General features: G+C 47.3%; 1 protein-coding gene across 5 annotated transcripts in view; it reads right to left on the bottom strand.

The window, feature by feature from the left end:
* LOC106593427 (lysosomal cobalamin transport escort protein LMBD1) overlaps positions 1 to 24610 on the bottom strand; it is a 202154-nt gene extending 177544 nt beyond the window's left edge. For all 5 annotated transcript variants that reach the window (XM_045687124.1, XM_045687128.1, XM_045687126.1 and 2 more), the window contains exons 1-3: positions 24340 to 24610; positions 21457 to 21633; positions 17200 to 17263 (exon numbers count right to left, since the gene is read on the bottom strand). In XM_045687124.1, the coding sequence (XP_045543080.1) occupies positions 17200 to 17263; positions 21457 to 21633; positions 24340 to 24450 (352 nt within the window). In that variant the 5' untranslated portion in view covers positions 24451 to 24610. The remainder of the gene's footprint in view (positions 1 to 17199; positions 17264 to 21456; positions 21634 to 24339) is intronic.
* Between the last annotated feature and the right edge of the window lie 1522 nt (positions 24611 to 26132).

The raw sequence follows: 26132 nt of genomic DNA, 5'->3' as shown, positions 1-26132 counted from the left end.
TCATGCACCACTGCTTTGAAGTGCTCACTGCTCAACACCCTGAGAAGAAGATGCCTCAACGGAGAGAGAGAAGCAGCTGATTAGAGTTCATCTGAGTTTTGGATGTTTGGGACATTAACCTTTTGTAAATGCAAGGTCAAATGTGTCAGATGTGGGCCCATATTCAAAGAGCTTGTCAGAGTAGGAGTGGTGATCTAGGATCAGGTTCATCCTCTTATTCATTATGATCTAAAAGGCAAAAGTGATCCTAATTATCCAACGTTATCAGCACTCCTACCCTGAAACACTTGATGAAACACTTGATGAATAGGGACTCAGATTCTATGGCAATTCAGAATCAGAATAGACTGGGAGACAGGTTTGGAATGGGTTGTGGTGTGGATGGGGACTGGATGGGGACTGAGGGGGGGAATGGGTTGTGGTGTGGATGGGGCCTGAGGGGGGGAATGGGTTGTGGTATGGATGGGGACTGGATGGGGACTGAGGGGGCAATGGGTTGTGGTATGGATGGGGACTGAGGGGGGGAATGGGTTGTGGTATGGATGGGGACTGAGGGGGGAATGGGTTGTGGTATGGATGGGGACTGAGGGGGATGGGGACTGAGGGGGATGGGTTGGGGTGTGGATGGGGACTGAGGGGGGATGGGGACTGAGGGGGATGGGTTGGGGTATGGATGGGGACTGAGGGGGGATGGGGACTGAGGGGGATGGGTTGGGGTGTGGATGGGGATGGTGGACTGAGGGGGATGGGTTGGGGTGTGGATGGGGACTGAGGGGGGATGGGTTGGGGTGTGGATGGGGACTGAGGTGATGATTGGGACTGAGGGGGGGTGGGGACTGAGGTGATGATTGGGACTGAGGGGGGATGGGGACTGAGGTGATGATTGGGACTGAGGGGGGGATGGGGACTGAGGTGATGATTGGGACTGAGGGGGGGATGGGGACTGAGGGGGGATGGGGACTGAGGTGATGATTGGGACTGAGGGGGGATGGGGACAGGGGGATGGGTTGGGTTGGGGTGTGGATGGGGACTGAGGTGATGATTGGGACTGAGGGGGGATGGGGACTGAGGGGGATGGGTTTATCTCCGTTTATCCTTTTTTTTGGTATTTTGTTGTTTGAGCAGATGATTAGGCTTCTATTATTGTTTGTTGTACAACCAAACATGTTTCAGTCTAATGATTAAATCAATCTCTGAAGAGGTTTAAAGCTCATCAACTTGATGATTAAGTGTGTGGATCGTATCTTTCAAGGAACAAAATGAAACCAGCATTAGGGTTGCAAAGGGTCGGAAACTTTCCGGTAAATTTCTGGAATTCTTCCTGAAATTTTCCATGGGAAGTTAAGCCTGGGAAATTTGGGAATTTTGCTTGATTCTTTAAAAAAAGTTTGCTCATAACAGTGAAACTTTTTTATGGATACACAAGGCAATTCTAGGTCTTGTGGCATATTTTGGTTAAACAATCCCCAATTCAATGGAATTGCAACCTTCTGCATTCTTCCATCACATGTGCAGTGCACTATTCCATCACATGTTCAGATGATTCTCAATGTCTTGCACACTAATGAGATGCTATTGAGTCCACACTACTACACTGTCTGAGCCAAGGACTACATGCTTTCTGGTAAGTTTTGATTACAATACTGGGTGGGGTGAATACATTTTATATGACATACATTCATTTTGTTAACTAGTAAATAGTAGCCTACAGCAAAGTGTGTTTAAATAATTTCTAACTTGATAACAATTTCTGCTAGTTAGTTTTTGCTACCATGTGGGTTTCAGCTTGATTGAGCCTGCTAACTGAGGAGTGTTAATTCACCTGTTTCCATACTTTTCATTTTAAAACATTTAACTTTCAAAGGAGTTGTTTAATCTAACTGCTTAACTATTTATCTGTACATGGAATTGTATTTTTATTTATTTTTTATACTTTTTTTCTAATCTTTACAGGAAAATGCCATGGGCACTGTCTGATGTGTGGATACATTTCACTGCAGCTAATGTAGAAGGAAAAGCTGTGTACATTTGCAAATACTGTGCCAAATCATATGTGAAGAATGCAACAAAGATACAGAATCATCTGGCCAAGTGCATAAAGTTCCCTCAGCGCTCACAACAAGCAACCTCTGACAAAAGTCCTTCTATTCGAGGTGAAAATGATGAATCAGACACCTTACCGATAGCAACAGCTCATGGTCCTCCTGGAATCAGAAGTTTTGATGACTCAATGGAGGAACGTAGTCAGAGAAATGCTGATGAATGTCTTGCTCGAGCTGTGTATGCAACTGGTTCACCTCTGATGCTCACAGGCAATGTGTATTGGAAGAGATTTCTCAACGTTCTTCACCCAGCATACACCCCTCCAACCAGACATGCTTTATCTACTCATTTGCTGGATGCAGAGTTCAACAGAGTTCAAGTGAAGGTCAAGAATACCATAGAGAAAGCAGACTGTATTGCAATCATCTCTGATGGGTGGTCGATTGTTCGTGGGCAAGGAATAATTAACTATATCATCTCCACCCCTCAACCAGTATTCTACAAGAGCACAGACACAAGGGACAACAGACACACCGGTCTCTACATTGCAGATGAGCTGAAGGCAGTCATCAATGACCTTGACCACAGAAGGTATTTGCACTGGTGACAGACAATGCCATGGACACAAAGGCTGCTTGGTCTAAAGTGGAGGAGTCCTACCTTCACATCACACCCATTGGCTGTGCTGCTCATGCATTGAATCTGCTCCTCAAGGACATCATGGCACTGAAAACAATGGATACACTCTACAAGAGAGCCAAGGAAATGGTTAGGTATATGAAGGGTCATCAAGTTATAGCAGCAAAGTGAGAAGAATAAGAGCACCACATTGAAGCGGTCATCATGTTTGACAGTCTCCTGGAGGGGAAGGAGTCTCTCCAAGAAATGGCCATATCACAGTCTGCCGATATGGACAGCCCTATCAAGAGCATCCTCCTGGATGATGTATTTTGGGAGAGAGAGGTAAGCAGCCTGAAACTCCTGAAACCTATAGCAGTAGCCATTGCACGGATTGAGGGAGACAATGCCATCCTGTCTGATGTTCAGACTCTGCTTGCAGATGTAAGAGAATAAATTCTTACTGCCCTGTCCACTTCACTGTTGCTCCAAGCAGAGGAAACTGCAGTTCTGAAATACATCAAAAAGCGTGAAGACTTCTGCCTGAAGCCCATACACAGCAGTGTACATGTTGGACCCCAAGTGTGCTGGCAAGAGCATCCTGTCTGGTGCAGAGATCAACAAGGCCTATGGTGTCATCACTACCATGTCTCACCACCTTGGCCTGGATGAGGGAAAGGTTCTTGGCAGTCTGGCGAAGTACACTTCCAATCAAGGGCTTTAGGATGGAGATGCAATATGGCAGTCGTGCTAACATATCTCATCAGCCACCTGGTGGAAGGGACTTTGTGGATCTGAGGCTCTTTCCCCTGTTGTCGCCATCATCCTCCAAATCCCAACAACATCAGCCGCCTCAGAGCGCAACTGGTCCTTGTTTGGAAGCACACAACAAAGCACGCAACAGGCTGACCAATACAATGGTTGAAAAATTGGTGTCCATCCGGGCAAATGTGAGGCTTTTTGAGCCTGACAACAAGCCATCCTCAACAAGGTTGGAAAGTTACAGTGAAGATGAGGCCTCAGTCTGGTGTTCAAGCGTTGGACATTGAGGAGGTCCAGGGAGAAGACATGGAAGCCTGAGAGGAAGACAACCAAAGCTCTAGTTTCTAGACTATCATTTTACATGTTGAAAACGTTTTTGTGAGATGCGATGGATCATTGGGGATCATTCAATATTCCCTTTCTTTTGTTGTTCAGTGAAATCATCCCATGTGAAAAGTCAACTCACTTAAAGTTAAATTCGTAACTAAATTGTTTTATTTAATAATTTGCAATTATGTCTACTTATGATAAGGTAAAATGTTTATGTTTCTGTCTCCATATGATGGTAAATATATCCATTGCAAAAAACATCTACATTTAAATGGTATTAATATTAATTTGCATATATTGCCGTTAATTCCCATATATTCCCATGGAAAGTTTCCACCTCTGAATATTCCCCAAAATGTGCAACCCTAACCAGCATAGACAAAACTGTGATTGAAGCGAGAGGAGACAGATAGATTAGTCGGTTAAGAACAAATTCTTATTTTCAATGACGGCCTAGGAACAGTGGGTTAACTGCCTTGTTCAGAGGCAGAATGACAGATTTTTTACCTTGTCAGCTCGGGGATTCGATCTTGCAACCTTTCGGTTACTAGTCCAACGGTCTAACCACTAGGCTACCTGCAACCACCTAAAAAGGAAGTGATTCCCAAATCTTCCATAACAAAGCCATCATCAGCAGAATATCTGATCACTGTGACTGACCCAAACTTAAGGAAAGCATTGACTATGTACAGACTCAGTGAGCATAGCCTTGCCATTGAGAGAGGCCACTGTAGGCAGACCTGGTTCTCAAGAGAAGACAGGCTATGTGCACACTGCCCACATAATAAGGTGGAAACTGAGCTGCACTTCCTAACCTCCTGCCAAATGTATGACCATATTAGAGACATATTTTCCTCAGATTACAGATACACAAAGAATTCGAAAACAAATCCAATTTTGATAAACTCCCATATCTATTGGGTGAAATACCACAGTGTGCCATCACAGCAGCAATATTTGTGACCTGTTGCCAAAAGAAAAGGGCAACCAGTGAAGAACAAACACCATTGTAAATACAACCCATGTTAATTTATTTTCCCTTTTGTACTTTAACTATTTGCACATCATTACAACACTGTATAAAGACATAATATGACATTTGAAATGGCTTTATTCTTTTGGAACTGTTGTGAGTGTAATGTTTACTGTTCATTTTTTATTGTTAATTTCACTTTTATTTATTATCTATTTCACTTGCTTTGGCAATGTAAACATATGTATCCCTTGCCAATAAAGCCTCTTAAATTGAAAATGAATTGAGAGAGAGATAGCGAGAGAGAGAGAGACAGATTTTGACAACCCCTGTCAATCTACCTTTAAATAAAAATCCTGCTTTCAAGGTTAGATCAGGGGGAACGCTCTTCAGAATCCTTGGTGGCTGTGGTTTTGAGGCTCAGATACACATGGAGCTTCAGCTCCCCCTACTGGTGAATAAAAATACACCCCTCCCCCTTCCATCCCTCACAGGATGCAGAAGAGGAGAGAATGAGAGGAGGAAAAATACACTCAATCAATAACTCTAATTCAACATGAAATACAGCGGTAGGAGCCCTGAGAAATACCTTCAAAATCCAGCTATGGGATTTAACCCTGCTACTACATGGTATGTGTCCAGGATGAGGACTTCTAGAAGTCGCTGTCGTTGTCAAATAGCCAACATGTTGCAGTTCTTCCTGCATCTGACTACCCCTCTGTACCACTGCAGTGTATCTGCATGCTGCCATGGGGAATAGATAAACTGGATCACTGCAACAATCTGCCTTAGACTTAGAGTAGAGACCTTCTGTAGAGGATGGTAGAACACCATCTACAACATCTGATTCTAGTTATATTACAGTAGAGACCTTCTGTAGAGGATAGTAGAACACCATCTACAACATCTGATTCTAGTTATATTACAGTAGAGACCTTCTGTAGAGGATGGTAGAACACCATCTACAACATCTGATTCTAGTTATATTACAGTAGAGACCTTCTGTAGAGGATGGTAGAACACCATCTACAACATCTGATTCTAGTTATATTACAGTAGAGACCTTCTGTAGAGGATAGTAGAACACCATCTACAACATCTGATTCTAGTTATATTACAGTAGAGACCTTCTGTAGAGGATAGTAGAACACCATCTACAACATCTGATTCTAGTTATATTACAGTAGAGACCTTCTGTAGAGGATAGTAGAACACCATCTACAACATCTGATTCTAGTTATATTACAGTAGAGACCTTCTGTAGAGGATGGTAGAACACCATCTACAACATCTGATTCTAGTTATATTACAGTAGAGACCTTCTGTAGAGGATAGTAGAACACCATCTACAACATCTGATTCTAGTTATATTACAGTAGAGACCTTCTGTAGAGGATGGTAGAACACCATCTACAACAGGCGGCCCGCAAGTGTTTATTTAAGACTGATCACCAGGAAGTCAGGAAATCATTTGTTTCATTTAGAAATCTGTTAAATAAGTATTCCCACAAATAAAAAAAGAGACATTGAGACAAGATCACAAATGTAATCAAGGTATGAAATTATTGTTATTTTCAAATGCAATCTCATTTTGGGCTGAGTTGTGGTCAAGTCTCAGCGTACAAATGATCATTATTATGTTCCGGCCCCCTGACCAAATCGGCCTGCGGCTGAATGTAGTTGCCAACCCATTATCTACAATATCGATTCTAGTTATATTTCAAAACATCTCACTCTCTAAGTCCCTAGTCAGATTTGCCTTGACCCATTGAAAGGGTTGCAAGCTCTTTGATTCACTAGCTACCAAATAAATTATTTCTCCCTCATCAAAAATGCTGTTTTAGATTTAAAGACAGTGTTGACTCCTCAGTTTATTATGAGAACTATTTGCTCCTGTTACTCCTCCCCCTCTGTTGCTGGCTGTCATGACAACATCCATTTTATCAAGACAGCCATTTCAATTCTTCTCACGACAAGGAGACAGACTAGTTGAGCTGAAAGAGTCTAGACTAGACACCAAATAATACACTTGTATCAGAAACACCAGTGACAGACAGACACGTGTTAACAGAAACACCAGTGACAGACAGACACGTGTTAACAGAAACACCAGTGACAGACAGACACGTGTTATCAGAAACACCAGTGACAGACAGACACGTGTTAACAGAAACACCAGTGACAGAAAGACACGTGTTAACAGAAACACCAGTGACAGACAGACACGTGTTAACAGAAACACCAGTGACAGACAGACACGTGTTAACAGAAACACCAGTGACAGAAAGACACGTGTTAACAGAAACACCAGTGACAGACAGACACGTGTTAACAGAAACACCAGTGACAGACAGACACGTGTTAACATAAACACCAGTGACAGACAGACACGTGTTAACATAAACACCAGTGACAGACAGACACGTGTTAACATAAACACCAGTGACAGACAGACACGTGTTAACAGAAACACCAGTGACAGACAGACACGTGTTAACATAAACACCAGTGACAGACAGACACGTGTTAACAGAAACACCAGTGACAGACAGACACGTGTTAACAGAAACACCAGTGACAGACAGACACGTGTTAACAGAAACACCAGTGACAGACAGACACGTGTTAACAGAAACACCAGTGACAGACAGACACGTGTTAACAGAAACACCAGTGACAGACAGACACGTGTTAACAGAAACACCAGTGACAGACAGACACGTGTTAACATAAACACCAGTGACAGACAGACACGTGTTAACATAAACACCAGTGACAGACAGACACGTGTTAACAGAAACACCAGTGACAGACAGACACGTGTTAACATAAACACCAGTGACAGACAGACACGTGTTAACAGAAACACCAGTGACAGACAGACACGTGTTAACAGAAACACCAGTGACAGACAGACACGTGTTAACAGAAACACCAGTGACAGACAGACACGTGTTAACAGAAACACCAGTGACAGACAGACACGTGTTAACAGAAACACCAGTGACAGACAGACACGTGTTAACAGAAACACCAGTGACAGACAGACACGTGTTAACAGAAACCAATGCATGTTGCTGCTAATGCAAATAAGCCGTGTCAATGGCTTTGAAGAGTCACATCATAAATATATATGTTTTATGTACTGTATGTTGTTTTCCAACAGCCTTGAACCTTCCTGATCGACTGCCGAAGGTTATTGCCACAGCAGAAAACACATAAAACACACACACACACACACACACACACACACACACACACACACACACACACACACACACACACACCTTCTGCAGCATAGACAGGCTCCCATCATCAGCATCACATTGACACATGATGACACATGATGCTAGGGTATGCAACCTCTTTAAAGCCTCTCCCCTTCTCCCTACCTCCCTCCCCTTCTCCCTCCCTCACTCCCCTTCTCCCTACCTCCCTCCCCTTCTCCCTACCTCCCTCCCCCTTCTCCCTACCTCCCTCCTCCCCCCTTCTCCCTCCCTCCCTCCCCTTCTCCCTACCTCCCTCCCCTTCTCCCTACCTCCCTCCCCCCTACCTCCCTCCCCCTTCTCCCTACCTCCCTCCTCCCCCTTCTCCCTCCCCTTCTCCCGACCTCCCGCCCTCCCCTTCTCCCTACCTCCCTCCTTCCCTCCCCTTCTCCCTACCTCCCTCCTTCCCTCCCCTTCTCCCGACCTCCCTCCTTCCCTCCCCTTCTCCCGACCTCCCTCCCTCCCCTTCTCCCTCCCTCCCTCCCCTTCTCCCTACCTCCCTACCCTTCTCCCTCCCTCCCTCCCCTTCTCCCTCCCTCCCTCCCCTTCTCCCTCCCTCCCTCCCCCTTCTCCCTACCTCCCTCCCTCCCCCTTCTCCCTACCTCCCTCCCTCCCCTTCTCCCTACCTCCCTCCCTCCCCTTCTCCCTACCTCCCTCCCTCCCACCCCTTCTCCCTACCTCCCTCCCTCCCACCCCTTCTCCCTACCTCCCTCCTTCCCTCCCCCTTCTCCCTACCTCCCTCCTTCCCTCCCCTTCTCCCTACCTCCCTCCTTCCCTCCCCTTCTCCCTACCTCCCTCCCCCTTCTCCCTACCTCCCTCCTTCCCTCCCCTTCTCACTACCTCCCTCCCCTTCTCCCTACCTCCCTCCCCTTCTCCCTACCTCCCTCCCACCCTCCCCTTCTCCCTACCTCCCTCCTTCCCTCCCCTTCTCCCTACCTCCCTCCCCTTCTCCCTACCTCCCTCCCCTTCTCCCTACCTCCCTCCCTCCCACCCCTTCTCCCTACCTCCCACCCTCCCCCTTCTCCCTACCTCCCTCCCCCTTCTCCCTACCTCCCTCCCCTTCTCACTACCTCCCTCCCCTTCTCCCTACCTCCCTCCCCTTCTCCCTACCTCCCTCCCACCCTCCCCTTCTCCCTACCTCCCTCCTTCCATCCCCTTCTCCCTACCTCCCTCCCCCTTCTCCCTACCTCCATCCCCTTCTCCCTACCTCCCTCCCTCCCCCTTCTCCCTACCTCCTTCCCTCCCCTTCTCCCTACCTCCCTCCCTCCCCTTCTCCCTACCTCCCTCCCTCCCCCTTCTCCCTACCTCCCTCCCTCCCACCCCTTCTCCCTACCTCCCTCCCTCCCACCCCTTCTCCCTACCTCCCTCCCTCCCACCCCTTCTCCCTACCTCCCTCCTTCCCTCCCCTTCTCCCTCCTTCCCTCCCCTTCTCTCTACCTCCCTCCTTCCCTCCCCTTCTCCCTACCTCCATCCCCTTCTCCCTACCTCCATCCCCTTCTCCCTACCTCCCTCCTTCCCTCCCCTTCTCCCTACCTCCCTCCTTCCCTCCCCTTCTCCCTACCTCCCTCCTTCCCTCCCCTTCTCCCTACCTCCATCCCCTTCTCCCTACCTCCCTCCCTCCCCTTCTCCCTACCTCCCTCCTTCCCTCCCCTTCTCCCTACCTCCATCCCCTTCTCCCTACCTCCCTCCCCTTCTCCCTACCTCCCTCCTTCCCTCCCCTTCTCCCTACCTCCCTCCTTCCCTCCCCTTCTCCCTACCTCCCTCCTTCCCTCCCCCTTCTCCCTACCTCCCTCCTTCCCTCCCCTTCTCCCTACCTCCCTCCCTCCCACCCCTTCTCCCTACCTCCCTCCCTCCCACCCCTTCTCCCTACCTCCCTCCCCTTCTCCCTCCTTCCCTCCCCTTCTCCCTACCTCCCTCCCCTTCTCCCTACCTCCCTCCCCCTTCTCCCTACCTCCCTCCTTCCCTCCCCTTCTCCCTACCTCCCTCCCCTTCTCCCTACCTCCCTCCTTCCCTCCCCTTCTCCCTACCTCCCTCCTTCCCTCCCCTTCTCCCTCCCTCCTTCCCCTTCTCCCGACCTCCCTCCCTCCCCCCCTTCTCCCTACCTCCCTCCCTCCCCCTTCTCCCTACCTCCCTCCCACCCCTTCTCCCTACCTCCCTCCCTCCCACCCCTTCTCCCTACCTCCCTCCCTCCCCCCTTCTCCCTACCTCCCTCCCCCTTCTCCCTACCTCCCTCCTTCCCTCCCCTTCTCCCGACCTCCCTCCCTTCCCTTCTCCCTACCTCCCTCCCTCCCCCCTTCTCCCTACCTCCCTCCCTCCCCTTCTCCCTACCTCCCTCCCTCCCTCCCCTTCTCCCTCCTTCCCTCCTTCCCTCCCCTTCTCCCTACCTCCCTCCTTCCCTCCCCTTCTCCCTACCTCCATCCCCTTCTCCCTACCTCCCTCCCTCCCCTTCTCTCTACCTCCCTCCTTCCCTCCCCTTCTCCCGACCTCCCTCCCTCCCCTTCTCCCTACCTCCCTCCCTCCCCCCTTCTCCCTACCTCCCTCCCCCTTCTCCCTACCTCCCTCCTTCCCTCCCCTTCTCCCGACCTCCCTCCCTTCCCTTCTCCCTACCTCCCTCCCTCCCCCCTTCTCCCTACCTCCCTCCCTCCCCTTCTCCCTACCTCCCTCCCTCCCTCCCCCTTCTCCCTCCTTCCCTCCTTCCCTCCCCTTCTCCCTACCTCCCTCCTTCCCTCCCCTTCTCCCTACCTCCATCCCCTTCTCCCTACCTCCCTCCCTCCCCTTCTCTCTACCTCCCTCCTTCCCTCCCCTTCTCCCGACCTCCCTCCCTCCCCTTCTCCCTACCTCCCTCCCTCCCCCCCTTCTCCCTACCTCCCTCCCTCCCCTTCTCCCTACCTCCCTCCATCCCTCCCCTTCTCCCTACCTCCCTCCTTCCCTCCCCTTCTCCCTACCTCCCTCCCTCCCCTTCTCCCTACCTCCCTCCATCCCTCCCCTTCTCCCTACCTCCCTCCTTCCCTCCCCTTCTCCCTACCTCCCTCCCTCCCCTTCTCCCTACCTCCCTCCCCTTCTCCCTACCTCCCTCCCTCCCTCCCCTTCTCCCCTACCTCCCTCCCTCCCCTTCTCCCTACCTCCCTCCCTCCCTCCCCCTTCTCCCTACCTCCCTCCCTCCCCTTCTCCCTACCTCCCTCCCTCCCCTTCTCCCTACCTCCCCTTCTCCCTACCTCCCTCCCTCCCCTTCTCCCTACCTCCTCCCTCCCCTTCTCCCTACATCCCTCCCCTTCTCCCTACCTCCCACCCCTTCTCCCTACCTCCCTCCCTCCCCTTCTCCCTACCTCTCTCCTTCCCTCCCCCTTCTCCCTACCTCTCTCCTTCCCTCCCCTTCTCCCTACCTCCCTCCTTCCCTCCCCCTTCTCCCTACCTCCCTCCTTCCCTCCCCTTCTCCCTACCTCCCTCCCTCCCCCCCTTCTCCCTACCTCCCTCCCTCCCCTTCTCCCTACCTCCCTCCATCCCTCCCCTTCTCCCTACCTCCCTCCTTCCCTCCCCTTCTCCCTACCTCCCTCCCTCCCCTTCTCCCTACCTCCCTCCCCTTCTCCCTACCTCCCTCCCTCCCTCCCCTTCTCCCTACCTCCCTCCCTCCCTCCCCTTCTCCCTACCTCCCTCCCTCCCCTTCTCCCTACCTCCCTCCCTCCCCTACCTCCCTCCCTCCCCCTTCTCCCTACCTCCTCCCTCCCCCTTCTCCCTACCTCCCTCCCCCTTCTCCCTACCTCCCACCCCTTCTCCCTACCTCCCTCCCTCCCCTTCTCCCTACCTCCCTCCTTCCCTCCCCTTCTCCCTACCTCCCTCCCTCCCCCTTCTCCCTACCTCCCTCCATCCCTCCCCTTCTCCCTACCTCCCTCCTTCCCTCCCCTTCTCCCTACCTCCCTCCCTCCCCTTCTCCCTACCTCCCTCCCTCCCCCTTCTCCCTACCTCCCTCCCCTTCTCCCTACCTCCCTCCCTCCCTCCCCCTTCTCCCTACCTCCCTCCCTCCCCCTTCTCCCTACCTCCCTCCCCTTCTCCCTACCTCCCACCCCTTCTCCCTACCTCCCTCCCTCCCCTTCTCCCTACCTCTCTCCTTCCCTCCCCTTCTCCCTACCTCCCTCCTTCCCTCCCCTTCTCCCTACCTCCCTCCTTCCCTCCCCCTTCTCCCTACCTCCCTACCTCCCTCCCCTTCTCCCACCTCCTTCCCTCCCCTTCTCCCTACCTCCCTCCCCTTCTCCCTACCTCCCTCCCCCTTCTCCCTACCTCCTTCCCACCCCTTCTCCCTACCTCCCTCCCTCCCCTTCTCCCTACCTCCTTCCCTCCCCTTCTCCCTACCTCCCTCCCCTTCTCCCTACCTCCCTCCCTCCCCTTCTCCCTACCTCCTTCCCACCCCTTCTCCCTACCTCCTTCCCTCCCCTTCTCCCTACCTCCTTCCCTCCCCTTCTCCCTACCTCCCTCCCTCCCCCTTCTCCCTACCTCCCTCCCTCCCACCCCTTCTCCCTACCTCCCTCCCTCCCACCCCTTCTCCCTACCTCCCTCCCTCCCACCCCTTCTCCCTACCTCCCTCCTTCCCTCCCCTTCTCCCTACCTCCCTCCTTCCCTCCCCTTCTCCCCACCTCCATCCCCTTCTCCCACCTCCTTCCCTCCCCTTCTCCCTACCTCCATCCCCTTCTCCCTACCTCCCTCCCTACCTCCCTCCCTCCCACCCCTTCTCCCTACCTCCCTCCCCTTCTCCCTACCTCCCTCCCTCCCTCCCCTTCTCCCTACCTCCCTCCCTCCCACCCCTTCTCCCTACCTCCCTCCCTCCCACCCCTTCTCCCTACCTCCCTCCTTCCCTCCCCTTCTCCCTACCTCCCTCCTTCCCTCCCCTTCTCCCTCCTTCCCTCCTTCCCTCCCCTTCTCCCGACCTCCCTCCCCTTCTCCCTACCTCCCTCCCCTTCTCCCTCCCCCCCCTTCTCCCTACCTCCCTCCCTCCCCCTTCTCCCTACCTCCCTCCTTCCCTCCCCTTCTCCCTACCTCCCTCCTTCCCTCCCCTTCTCCCTACCTCCCTCCCCTTCTCCCTACCTCCCTCCCTCCCTCCCCTTCTCCCTACCTCCCTCCCTCCCCCTTCTCCCTACCTCCCTCCCCTTCTCCCTACCTCCCTCCCCTTCTCCCTACCTCCCTCCCTCCCCTTCTCCCTACCTCCCTCCCTCCCCCCTTCTCCCTACCTCCCTCCCTCTCTCCCCCTTCTCCCTACCTCCCTCCCACCCCTTCTCCCTACCTCCCTCCCTACCCTTCTCCCTACCTCCCTCCCTACCCTTCTCCCTCCCACCTCCTTTCTGGGTAAAAAAGGAATCATAGTCTCTCAACCGTGACAAAACAAAACAACCGACAGCCAGCCCAGCGGATCTGTCCAGCTTCTGTCAAACTCAACGCTGTAATTGGAGGAATAACACGTCCCCCATTTAAAGCCGGACTCTTTATATATATAATACACAATCACATATGAGTTTCTAGAGAGACAATCTCGCTTTAAGGATTTATAATCTTGCTCAACAGGGATTTTACCCCACTGTTCTGTTCTCTCTGCTTCACTTTGCTTTCTACAGTCCTTATTTAACCCATTACAGTGTAAGCCCTGTCTAAGCCGGGGGAGAGTTCTACTAAACTATAAGGAATTGCTTTAAGGAGATCATACGAAGGATCATTTTACTATTTGATTTTGAATGTTCAGACCTCCTGAAGTATCCCAAAAATATATACATTTAATAAAAACATTTGGCCTTACTGCTATTAGCCCACACAAAAGCATTGAATAACAGATTCACTACATGGAACAAAAGAGAGTCCCCAAAAGTTTGTTCTGAAGTGTCTGTCCTATATCTGAGAGATATGATAAAGATCAGGAAACATGTTATTTTATTTTTTAACCCCTTATTTTTGGAACTAAACAGTCTCCATATATACAGCAGGTATGGAAAGTCTCCAACACCTTCCAAAATGTTCACCTTTTGTTGCCTTACAGCCTGAAATGAAAACACATAAAATCAGACTTTATTTACACACAAAAACTCTGAAAACGTATTACAATTAAAACAGTAAAATAGCCTATTTGGATAAGAGAACACTGCCCCTTAGAATTGTAATTGCAAACTTGCTGAGGTATAACCAACCACCTTCCAGATCACAAATCAAAAAATTACAAAAATTGGCTTCCATCTGTGATCAATTGAATTGACTTTGATTAGTTCAGAATAAAACAGGTTGTTCATAGAGGACTCCACTGCTTAGTAGTGCAATTCAAAGGAAAGAACCCAAACTGTTCAGAGGCTGCAGACAGAAGTTGGACTGTTCGGACGCTGCAGACAGAAGTTGGACTGTTCGGACGCTGCAGACAGAAGTTGGACTGTTCGGACGCTGCAGACAGAAGTTGGACTGTTCGGACGCTGCAGACAGAAGTTGGACTGTTCGGACGCTGCAGACAGAAGTTGGACTGTTCGGACGCTGCAGACAGAAGTTGGACTGTTCGGACGCTGCAGACAGAAGTTGGACTGTTCGGACGCTGCAGACAGAAGTTGGACTGTTCGGACGCTGCAGACAGAAGTTGGACTGTTCGGACGCTGCAGACAGAAGTTGGACTGTTCGGACGCTGCAGACAGAAGTTGGACTGTTCGGACGCTGCAGACAGAAGTTGGACGGTTCGGACGCTGCAGACAGAAGTTGGACTGTTCGGACGCTGCAGACAGAAGTTGGACTGTTCGGACGCTGCAGACAGAAGTTGGACTGTTCGGACGCTGCAGACAGAAGTTGGACTGTTCAGACGCTACAGACAGAAGTTGGACTGTTCGGACTCCCACCACTCTACGCCGTCCTCTCCTCCCTCCCACCACTCTACGCCGTCCTCTCCTCCCTCCCACCACTCTACGCCGTCCTCTCCTCCCTCCCACCACTCTACGCCGTCCTCTCCTCCCTCCCACCACTCTACGCCGTCCTCTCCTCCCTCCCACCACTCTACGCCGTCTTCTCCTCCCTCCCACCACTCTGTCCTCTCCTCTGTCCTCTCCTCCCCCCTCCCTCCACTCTGTCCTCTCCTTCCCCCCTACCTCTCTCCACTCTGTCCTCTCCTTCCCCCCTACCTCCCTCCACTCTGTCCTCTCCTTCCCCCCTACCTTTCTCCACTCTGTCCTCTCCTTCCCCCCTACCTCCCTCCACTCTGTCCTCTCCTTTCCCCCTACCTCTCTCCACTCTGTCCTCTCCTCCCCCCTCCCTCCACTCTGTCCTCCCTCCTTACCTCCACTCTATACTGTCCTCCCTCCCCCCACTCTGTCCTCTCCTCTCCTCCCTCCATCCTCTCCTCCCTCCACTCTGTATGCAGGGTGAGATCTGATGCTTCCACGTACTGTAAGCTAAGTACCTTGAGATAGAACTGAGAAATCTGAGTAGAACTGCTGTACCATACACAAGACAAGATATATCCAGGCCATTTAGCCATTAAATCAATTACATTCCTGATAGGATCCAAATCTACATTTAAGACAAACTACTTCTGCATTATATAAGACCCTATAAATTCAACTCTTCCTTTGAGTGCATTTTTCATCCAAATCTTTGACAGCAACACAGAAAATCATATTAGTGGCGTCTACGACTCAGTCTAGAGGACAAAGTCAAGTAACGCATAGTGGGCAGGTGAATTGAAGTGCATGCTGGGATTTACATGCACAGTGTTGTACCTTGTCTGTCAAAGAGAATGTTCTGATGACATTATGCGACTGATGGAAGTAGATTTTCTGATTGGGTAGGGTCTGGGCTGAGAAAACTAACAGCTCATGATCAAGTAGGCTAACAGAGTATTACTGCCTAGGTAGGCTAACTGAGATTAATACAGAGAGTAGTACTGCCTAGGTAGGCTAACAGAGTATTACTGTCTAGGTAGGCTAACTGAGATTAATACAGAGAGTATTACTGCCTAGGTAGGCTAACAGATTAATACAGATAGTATTACTGCCTAGATAGGCTAACTGAGATTAATACAGATAGCCTACCTAGGCAATAATACTATCTGTATTAATCTCAGTTAGCCTACCTAGGCAATAATACTAACTGAGATTAATACAGATAGTATTACTGCTTAGGTAGGCTAACAGAGTATTACTGTCTAGGTAGGCTAACTGAGATTAATACAGATCGTATTACTGCCTTGGTAGGCTAACTGAGATTAATACAGAGAGTATTATTGCCTAGGTAGGCTAACTGAGATTAATACAGATAGTATTACTGCCTAGGTAGGCTAACTGAGAGTATTACTGTCTAGGTAGACTAACTGAGAGTATTACTGTCTAGGTAGGCTAACTGAGATTAATACAGATCGTATTACTGCCTTGGTAGGCTAACTGAGATTAATACAGAGAGTATTACTGTCTAGGTAGGCTAACTGAGATTAATACAGATAGTATTACTGCCTAGCTAGGCTAACAGATTAATACAGAGAGTATTTCTGCCTAGCTAGGCTAACAGATTAATACAGAGAGTATTACTGCCTAGGTAGGCTAACTGAGATTAATACAGATAGTATTACTGCCTAGGTAGGCTAACAGATTAATACAGAGAGTATTACTGCCTAGGTAGGCTAACAGATTAATACAGATAGTATTACTGCCTAGGTAGGCTAACAGATTAATACAGAGAGTATTACTGCCTAGGTAGGCTAACAGATTAATACAGAGAGTATTACTGCCAAGGTAGGCTAACAGATTAATACAGATAGTATTACTGCCTAGGTAGGCTAACAGATTAATACAGATAGTATTACTGCCTAGGTAGGCTAACTAAGGTTAATACAGAGAGTATTAATGTCAGTGTTATTGACCAGGCAACCAGAGACACAAATAAATCCAACCATTCATTATTCAATATGAAGAAGGTGGGGATCCTCTGTCCCTTACAGCTTAATGGCTAGTTTCCCGGACACAGATTAATCCTAGACCTGGACAAAAACATCTATTCCAATGGAGATTCTCACTCCATACCAAATCACTCTCTACCAATCAGGAATTAGTTGATTTGTTCAAACTATTAAAGTCACAATGGGTACAAACATAAGTCAATGGTAAATATTTGACTTTAAACAAAAGGTTTAGCAAACTGATTTTTTTTGTTGCTGGTACTGTGCCTTGATAAATATGCCTATATGAATACAAATAGTACCCTACTCACAGTAATAAGCATACAGCACAGTGTCTTCGATTTGGCCTCGTGTCTCATTGTGTTCTGCCCACTCCTGTATTGAGAAGAAATAGGACATTGATTAGAATAAAGACAACAGACTTTACACAACATCTGAACAGATTAAAACACTAAACAGACTTTACACAACAACATCTGAACAGATTAAAACACTAAACAGACTTTACACAACATCTGAACAGATTAAAACACTAAACAGACTTTACACAACAACATCTGAACAGATTAAAACACTAAACAGACTTTACACAACAACATCTGAACAGATTAAAACACTAAACAGACTTTACACAACAACATCTGAACAGATTAAAACACTAAACAGACTTTACACAACATCTGAACAGATTAAAACACTAAACAGACTTTACACAACAACATCTGAACAGATTAAAACACTAAACAGACTTTACACAACAACATCTGAACAGATTAAAACACTAAACAGACTTTACACAACAACATCTGAACAGATTAAAACACTAAACAGACTTTACACAACATCTGAACAGATTAAAACACTAAACAGACCTTCACAACAACATTGATTGCAAAGCTATTTATGAAGGCGTCACAAACTAAAAATACAGCTAAACATTAGTGTATAACTCCATAATCCTAGATTCTCAGAGATTTCTGAGATATAGGTCATATTAAACTATAAATGCCAGGCTAGGACTATGATGAAACGGCCACAGGGCTATTTGCCAGGCTAGGACTGTGATGAAAACGGCCACAGGGCTATTTGCCAGGCTAGGACTATAATGAAACGGCCACAGGGCTATTTGCCAGGCTAGGACTATGATGAAACGGCCACAGGGCTATTTGCCAGGCTAGGACTGTGATGAAAACGGCCACAGGGCTATTTGCCAGAATAGGACTATAATGAAACGGCCACAGGGCTATTTGCCAGGCTAGGACTGTGATGAAAACGGCCACAGGGCTATTTGCCAGGCTAGGACTAGGATGAAACGGCCACAGGGCTATTTGCCAGGCTAGGACTAGGATGAAACGGCCACAGGGCTATTTGCCAGGCTAGGACTGTGATGAAACGGCCACAGGGCTATTTGCCAGGCTAGGATGAAACGGCCACAGGGCTATTTGCCAGGCTGGGACTATGATGAAACGGCCACAGGGCTATTTGCCAGGCTGGGACTATGATGAAACGGCCACAGGGCTATTTGCCAGGCTAGGATGAAACGGCCACAGGGCTATTTGCCAGGCTAGGACTATGATGAAACGGCCACAGGGCTATTTGTTTTATGGAAAAAGAAAGAGATCTTGATTCATTGATAAGGATATCATGGAGAGAAGTTATAAAATATGATTCACATACCAGCGGTAGTGCCTATATGATGACATTATCCCTGGTATAATGTTAATCATCAGTCTTTCTACTTTATTCATCAATAATTAACAATTTCTGCTCTCTTCGTTTTACATAAAACATATGGCTATTGCATCATTGTCCTTGCTTTCATGGTAGGGGGTTAGGTATTTCAGCAGTATCTGTATATTCGACTGGATTTATTTATTTAGTCACTTACGTAGCAGAGATTCTAAGACGTGACTTTACACAGGTTATGATAAAACGGTCACAGGGCTATTTTGTTGAAGCACCTTTAGCAGCGATTACAGCCTTAGGTCTTCTTGGGTATGACGCTACAAGCTTGGCACACAAGTATTTGGGGAGTTTCTCCCATTCTTCTCTGCAGATCCTCTCAAGCTCTGTCAGGTTAGATGGGGATCGTCGCTGCACAGCTATTTTCAGGTCTCTCCAGAGATGTTCAGAGATTTGTCCAACGCCACTCCTGTGTTGTCTTGGCTGTGTGCTTAGGGTCGTTGTCCTGTTGGAAGGTGAACCTTCGCCTTCCAAAATGCTCAGGATCTCCCCAGTCAGCATTTTTTCATCAAGGATCTCTCTGTACTTTGCTCCGTTCATCTTTCCCTCGATCCTGACTACTCTCCCAGTCCCTGCCGCTGAAAAAGATCCCCACAGCATGATGTTGTCACCACCATGCTTCACCGTAGGGATGGTGCCAGGTTTCCTCCAGACGTGACGCTTGGCATTCAGGCCAAATCTTGGTTTCATCAGACCAGAGAATCTTATTTCTCATGGTCTGAGAGTCATTTGGGTGCCTTTTGGCAAACTCCAAATGGGCTGTCATGTGCCTTTTACTAAGGAATGGCTTCCGTCTGGCCACTCTACCATAAAGGCCTTTATGATGGAGTGATGGAGAGATGGTTGTCCTTCTGGAAGGTTCTCCCATCTCCACAGAGTCACCCTGGAGCTCTGTCAGAGTGACCATCGGGTTCTTGGTCACCTCCCTGACCAAGGCCCTTCTCCCCCGATTGCTCAATTTGGCCGGGGGGCCAGCTCTAGGAATATTCTTGGTGGTTCCAAACCTCTTCCATTAAAGAATGATGGAGGCCACTGTGTTCTTGTTCTTCAATGCTGTAGACATGTTTTGGTACCCTTCCCCAGACCTGTGCCTCGACATAATCCTGTCTCTGAGCTCTACGGACAATTGCTTCGACCTCATGGCTTGTTTTTTTTGTTGTGGTTTTTGTACTGTCAGTCATTAACATAATCTCGTCAAGGTAGACTAGACCACTGGTACTGTCAGTCATAAACATAATATATTTAAGGTAGACTAGACCACTGGTACTGTCAGTCATAAACAATCTATTTAAGGTAGAGTAGACCACTGGTACTGTCAGTTATTAGCATAATCTATTTAAGGTAGAGTAGACCACTGGTACTGTCAGTTATTAGCATAATCTATTTAAGGTAGACTAGACCACTGGTAGTCAGTTATTAGCATAATATCTTTAAGGTAGACTAGACCACTGGTAGTCAGTTATTACAGTCATTAACATAATATATTTAAGGTAGAGCAGACCACTGGTAGTCAGTTATTAGTCACAGAATATCTTTAAGGTAGAGCAGACCACTGGTAGTCAGTTATTACAGTCATTAACATAATCTCTTTAAGGTAGAGTAGACCACTGGTAGTCAGTTATTACAGTCATTAACATAATATCTTTAAGGTAGAGCAGACCACTGGTAGTCAGTTATTAGTCACAGAATATCTTTAAGGTAGAGCAGACCACTGGTAGTCAGTTATTACAGTCATTAACATAATATCTTTAAGGTAGAGTAGACCACTGGTAGTCAGTTATTAGTCACAGAATATCTTTAAGGTAGAGCAGACCACTGGTAGTCAGTTATTACAGTCATTAACATAATATCTTTAAGGTAGAGTAGACCACTGGTAGTCAGTTATTACAGTCATTAACATAATATCTTTAAGGTAGAGCAGACCACTGGTAGTCAGTTATTACAGTCATTAACATAATATCTTTAAGGTAGAGCAGACCACTGGTAGTCAGTTATTACAGTCATTAACATAATATATTTAAGGTAGAGCAGACCACTGGTAGTCAGTTATTACAGTCATTAACAGAATATCTTTAAGGTAGAGTAGACCACTTGTAGTCAGTTATTAGCATAATCTATTTAAGGTAGAGTAGACCACTGGTAGTCAGTTATTAGCATAATCTATTTAAGGTAGAGCAGACCACTGGTAGTCAGTTATTAGCATAATCTATTTAAGGTAGAGCAGACCACTGGTAGTCAGTTATTAGTCATTAACAGAATATCTTTAAGGTAGAGCAGACCACCGGTAGTCAGTTATTACAGTCATTAACATAATATCTTTAAGGTAGAGTAGACCACTGGTACTGTAATAAACCCTGGTTCATGAATGGAGGCCTCTTTGTGCTGCTGTGTATCGTTCTAGTCTGGTCCCTGATCTGTTCATGCTTTTGCCTACTCCATTGTCAAGCTAAACATGTTTGGCATGACAGTTCCATTAGGAGTTGTCAGGAGAACAGAAACAGACCGTCTCTCAGGCTAGTATCGTTCACAAGCATGTCATGCTTGAATCATCAAGGATATTTGACTAGCGTAATCATCAAATATCACCTCTTTGCAGACAAATTCCTTGGTCTCTGACAATGAGTTGAAAACTAAGGACTGGTTTCCCAGACTAAAGATTATCCATCAAGCATGCTTTTTAGCCCAGGAGTAGGCCTAATGGCTTGTTATGTTTAAAATGGACAACAACATGAGCTACAATTATAAGCTGCTATATCATTGAACTCAAATTGTCTTAAATGACATAGGCCTAAGTCTCAGGGCTTATGAAGCAGCTGAATACATACCTTGTAAGTACCGTTAGGGTGCTTCATGTAAGACACTAGGAATATATCCACTGGAAGAAGTGCAGAGGTTATCAGTGCAATGGCCAATGCGCATATTGCAGTGATGGTTGAGATGACCTCACTCTCTTGGCGGCTCTGGTACTTCCTGATGTAGACCCAACTGAAGGACAGGATCACCTGTGGATGGAAAAACAATGGTTAGAGTTATCACGTAAAATATCAAAACCTTATTAGGTCGCATCAGCTGTGAGAACATCAGAGTGTTTACAGTTCATTGTTATTGTAATGACTCTTAGCTCAGTAGGCTCATTATGATATCCCACTTCTGACACCAATGCAGCCAGCAACGACACTCAGATGTTTCCATTTACAATATTCACAAATTAAATCTCACCACTACAAATGAATTACTTTGCAAAAGTGTTGTTGAAAACTTGTTTAAATTGCCAGTCGCATCAACCCTTTTCACGCAGACCGTTATCAAATGAAATCAATTTATAAATCCCTTTTTACATCAGCAGATGTCAAAGTGCTATACAGAAACCCAGCCTAAAACCCCAAACAGAAAGCAATGCAGATGTAGAGGCACAGCGGCTAGGAAAAACTCCCTAGCAAGGCAGGAACCTAGGAAGAAACATAGAGAGGAACCAGGCTCTGAGGTGTGGCCAGTCCTCTTCTGGCTGTGCTGGGTGGAGATTTTAAGAGTACGTGGCCATTAAGGCCAGATTGCACTAATAAAGCCCTTTTTTATTTCAATGAAGACCCATCCATTGATAGATGGAATTTGATCATCCAATCCTTTTCAATGTAAAATTAAAAGGGACAGCAGAGATGGGGTTGTTGTTGTGTGATGATGGCTTGTCAACTCGTTAGAAAGAGCAGCACAGTCACAGGCTTGCATCCCAAATGGCACCCTATTCCCCATTGGGCTCTGGTCAAATGCAGTGCACTATGGGCCCTAGTCAAAAATAATGCACTACATATAGAACAGGGTGTTATTTGGGACACACACACACACACATAGGGAACAGGGTGTTATTTGGGACACACATAGGGAACAGGGTGTTATTTGGGGGGGACACACATAGGAAACAGGGGGTTATTTGGGGGGGACACACATAGGGAACAGGGTGTTATTTGGGGGGGGACACACATAGGGAACAGGGTGTTATTTGGGGGGGGACACATAGGGAACAGGGTGTTATGTGGGGGGGACACACATAGGGAACAGGGTGTTATTTGGGGGGACACACACATAGGGAACAGGGTGTTATTTGGGGGACACACACATAGGGAACAGGGTGTTATTTGGGGGGGACACACACATAGGGAACAGGGTGTTATTTGGGGGGGGACACACATAGGGAACAGGGTGTTATTTTGGGGGGGGACACACACATAGGGAACAGGGTGTTATTTGGGGGACACACACATAGGGAACAGGGTGTTATTTGGGGGGACACACATAGGGAACAGGGTGTTATTTGGGGGGGACACACATAGGGAACAGGGTGTTATTTTGGACACACACACATAGGGAACGGGGTGCTATTTGGGACACACACACACACATAGGGAACAGGGTGTTATTTGGGACACACACACACATAGGGAACGGGGTGCTATTTGGGACACAGACACACACATAAGGAACAGGGTGTTATTTGGGACACACGCACACATAGGGAACGGGGTGCTATTTGGGGAGGGGGGTAACACATAGGGAACAGGGTGTTATTTGGGGAGGGGGGTAACACATAGGGAACAGGGTGTTATTTGGGGGGGGGTAACACATAGGGAACAGGGTGTTTTTTGGGGGGGTAACACATAGGGAACAGGGTGTTTTTTGGGGGGGGGGTAACACAAAGGGAACAGGGTGTTATTTGGGGGGTAACACAAAGGGAACAGGGTGTTATTTGGGGGACACACACAATGGTGCTGGAGCTCCAGAATCACAAGGTCGTATTCCAGGGACACATGTTGCCTAGTCCTAAACTGTGAGGACACTGCTAAAGCCCATTGGCTGCTCAGATCCTGAAGGGATGACATCCAGAGACCGGATCAATTAACACTAGCCCATGCCTGCGTGTTTTGCCAGGTAATGACACAAGCTTTGCATCTAAACTAAGACCCATTGAGAGGATTGCGTTGCATAATAAATAGAGAGGGGGAGCAAATCAGAGACCAATCTGGTGTTTCAGCGTGTTAGCTTAAAGAAAACAAAAACAAGTTCCTCTAAGCTATATTGGCTATTATAATCACTAGCTAGGTACAAAGCCTTCCTGACTGATATGAAAACGGAAATTACTGTAGCAGGCAGGCTCAGCAGCGCCTCTGTAAATGTAGCTGTCTGCAGTCATGTGACATTGTGTAGGCTAACTAGCCAACTAACTAACAATTGATAATGTATGTAGTTAGTTAGCTAAAGTATTCTTTACAAATAAAGGAGGAGAAGTCTACTTAAAGTTAAACTTTGACATTTAACTTAGAAGCAGGCATAATCCAATAGCTACCTGTTAGCAACTAGCTAACTCCATGCAAACTACTGTATACTAGCTATCATTGCTTGGTAAAACTGATAGATACGAACATGACAACAACAATTATTCACTATTACACTGTAAACGAATTAATTAGCTACAACAGTTAGATATTTATATGGTATTAGCGAAGCTATTAGAGGCAGGTTAGCTAGACAGCTACAACGTTAGCTAACTAAGCCATGACAGCTGTCAAACTAGCTAACGTTAGCTAGCTAGATTGCTAGCTACGTAAAGCTGTAGCGAACTGAGCGTGACAAAGACAACTGTGGCCAAAGGAAAGTCATCCAGTACATATACAGGGTAATATTTCGAGATTCTGCAGCAACTTGAGTGTGCTTACCAAAAATACAAGGGCGAAAATAGACCACCCGAGAGCAGACTCAGATAGCAACGACTGGTCCGCCATCTTCACTTCCTGCAACAAACCCGGACCATGTGCTTCTATTGACATCACCGAAGGGGCGATACAGTGGATACAACGTTGCCAACAGAGAGACAGACCACATCAGATAGCTAGATAGATACACGACAATGATCATGTGGTAGAGTAGACCTACTGTTGAGTCGGCCTTCTTTAAATTAGCTTGTTGGATCAATCTTTTGGATGTTTCCTCCCCAGCTCAGACAGGCAAAAAACAACACTGACCTATTTTGCAAAACATGAGTGCAATGAATGTTCCAGTTTTGTGGTGGACGTCCCAAATGTCACCCTATACCCAATAAACGCAGTACCTTCGACCAGGGCTGTGGAGCAAAAGTATAGGCTAGTGCACTGCCAATTGGGACGTAAACCATGGTCATTTAATGAGACCTCCAGTCATTTCAGATTAGAATGTTCATGTTGTTGAAGGATGTCTTGCCCTTCATGGTGTCCCTGCGTTCTAGGCTGGAACGTAGCACTAATTTGGGACTGAAAACGATCAAGGAAATCTATCTGTCTTGGCGAGAGAGTTTATCTGTCAAGTTTTAGCTGAGTGACACCCATTTAAATCCTGGCTTCTTAATCACCGATATTCCATTACTAAATATTAGAAAGTTCTATTGGGTGTTAAATTGATTTAGTCCAGAGCTCCAGTGTAGCTACATTTGAATTTTCACTCTGATAATGTATGATCTGGTCATTTAGAGTCTGATAAGATAGCGAACCCGGTAGCCTGGGGTTTGGACGGTGTAGGCTGTCATTGTAAATAAGAATGTGTTAACGGACTTGCCTATAAATAAAGGTTAAATAAAAAATATTTAGTTGGTGTGGAGCCGAAGCCAGTAGATCAGGTGGAAAAATAAGTGGTATTTATTTACACTGAAAATAAGAAAAGGTGTGAAACCTGTGGGTAAAGCCATGAATTTACCGGTGCACGAGGAGAACAGGTTGTCATTTTAAACAAAGTGAAATATTTCTAAATAGGCTACATGATTAGCAGACTCTACAGTCTGATGATTCACCCGTTATAATACACAATGTTTGAATTAGGACTAGGGATAACTTTGTTAATGAGATAAACATGTTTGAATTAGGACTAGGGATAACAAAGTTATTGACATATACAGTTGAAGTTGGAAGTTTACATACACCTTAGCCAAATACATTTAAACTCGTTTTTCACAATTCCTGACATTTAATCCTAGTAAAAACTCCATGTTTTAGGTCAGTTAGGATCCCCACTTTATTTTAAAAATGTGAAATGTCAGAATAATAGTAGAGAGAATTATTTCTTTCAGCTTTTATTTCTTTCATCACATGCCCAGTAGGCCTCCTTGCTTGCACATGCTTTTTCAGTTCTGCCCACAAATCTTCTATAGGATTGAGGTCAGGGCTTGTGATGGTCACTCCAATACCTTGACTTTGTTGTCCTTAAGCCATTTTGCCACAACTTTGGAAGTACGCATTGTCCATTGGGAAGACCCATTTGCGACCAAACATTAACTTCCTGACTGATGTCTTGAGATGTTGCTTCAATATATCCACATCATTTTCCATCCTTATGATGCCATCTATTTTGTGAAGTGCACCAGTCCCTCCTGCAGCAAAGCACCCCCACAACATGATGCTTCCACCTCCGTGCTTCACGGTTAGGATGGTGTTCTTCGGCTTGCAAGCCTCCCCCTTTTTCCTCCAAACATAACAATAGTCAT

The sequence above is a fragment of the Salmo salar genome, chromosome ssa01 (genome assembly GCF_905237065.1).
Source record: "Salmo salar chromosome ssa01, Ssal_v3.1, whole genome shotgun sequence".
NCBI lineage: Eukaryota > Metazoa > Chordata > Actinopteri > Salmoniformes > Salmonidae > Salmo > Salmo salar.
Note: the sequence above shows the minus strand (reverse complement) of the source record. Positions and strands in the feature narration are given on the sequence as shown.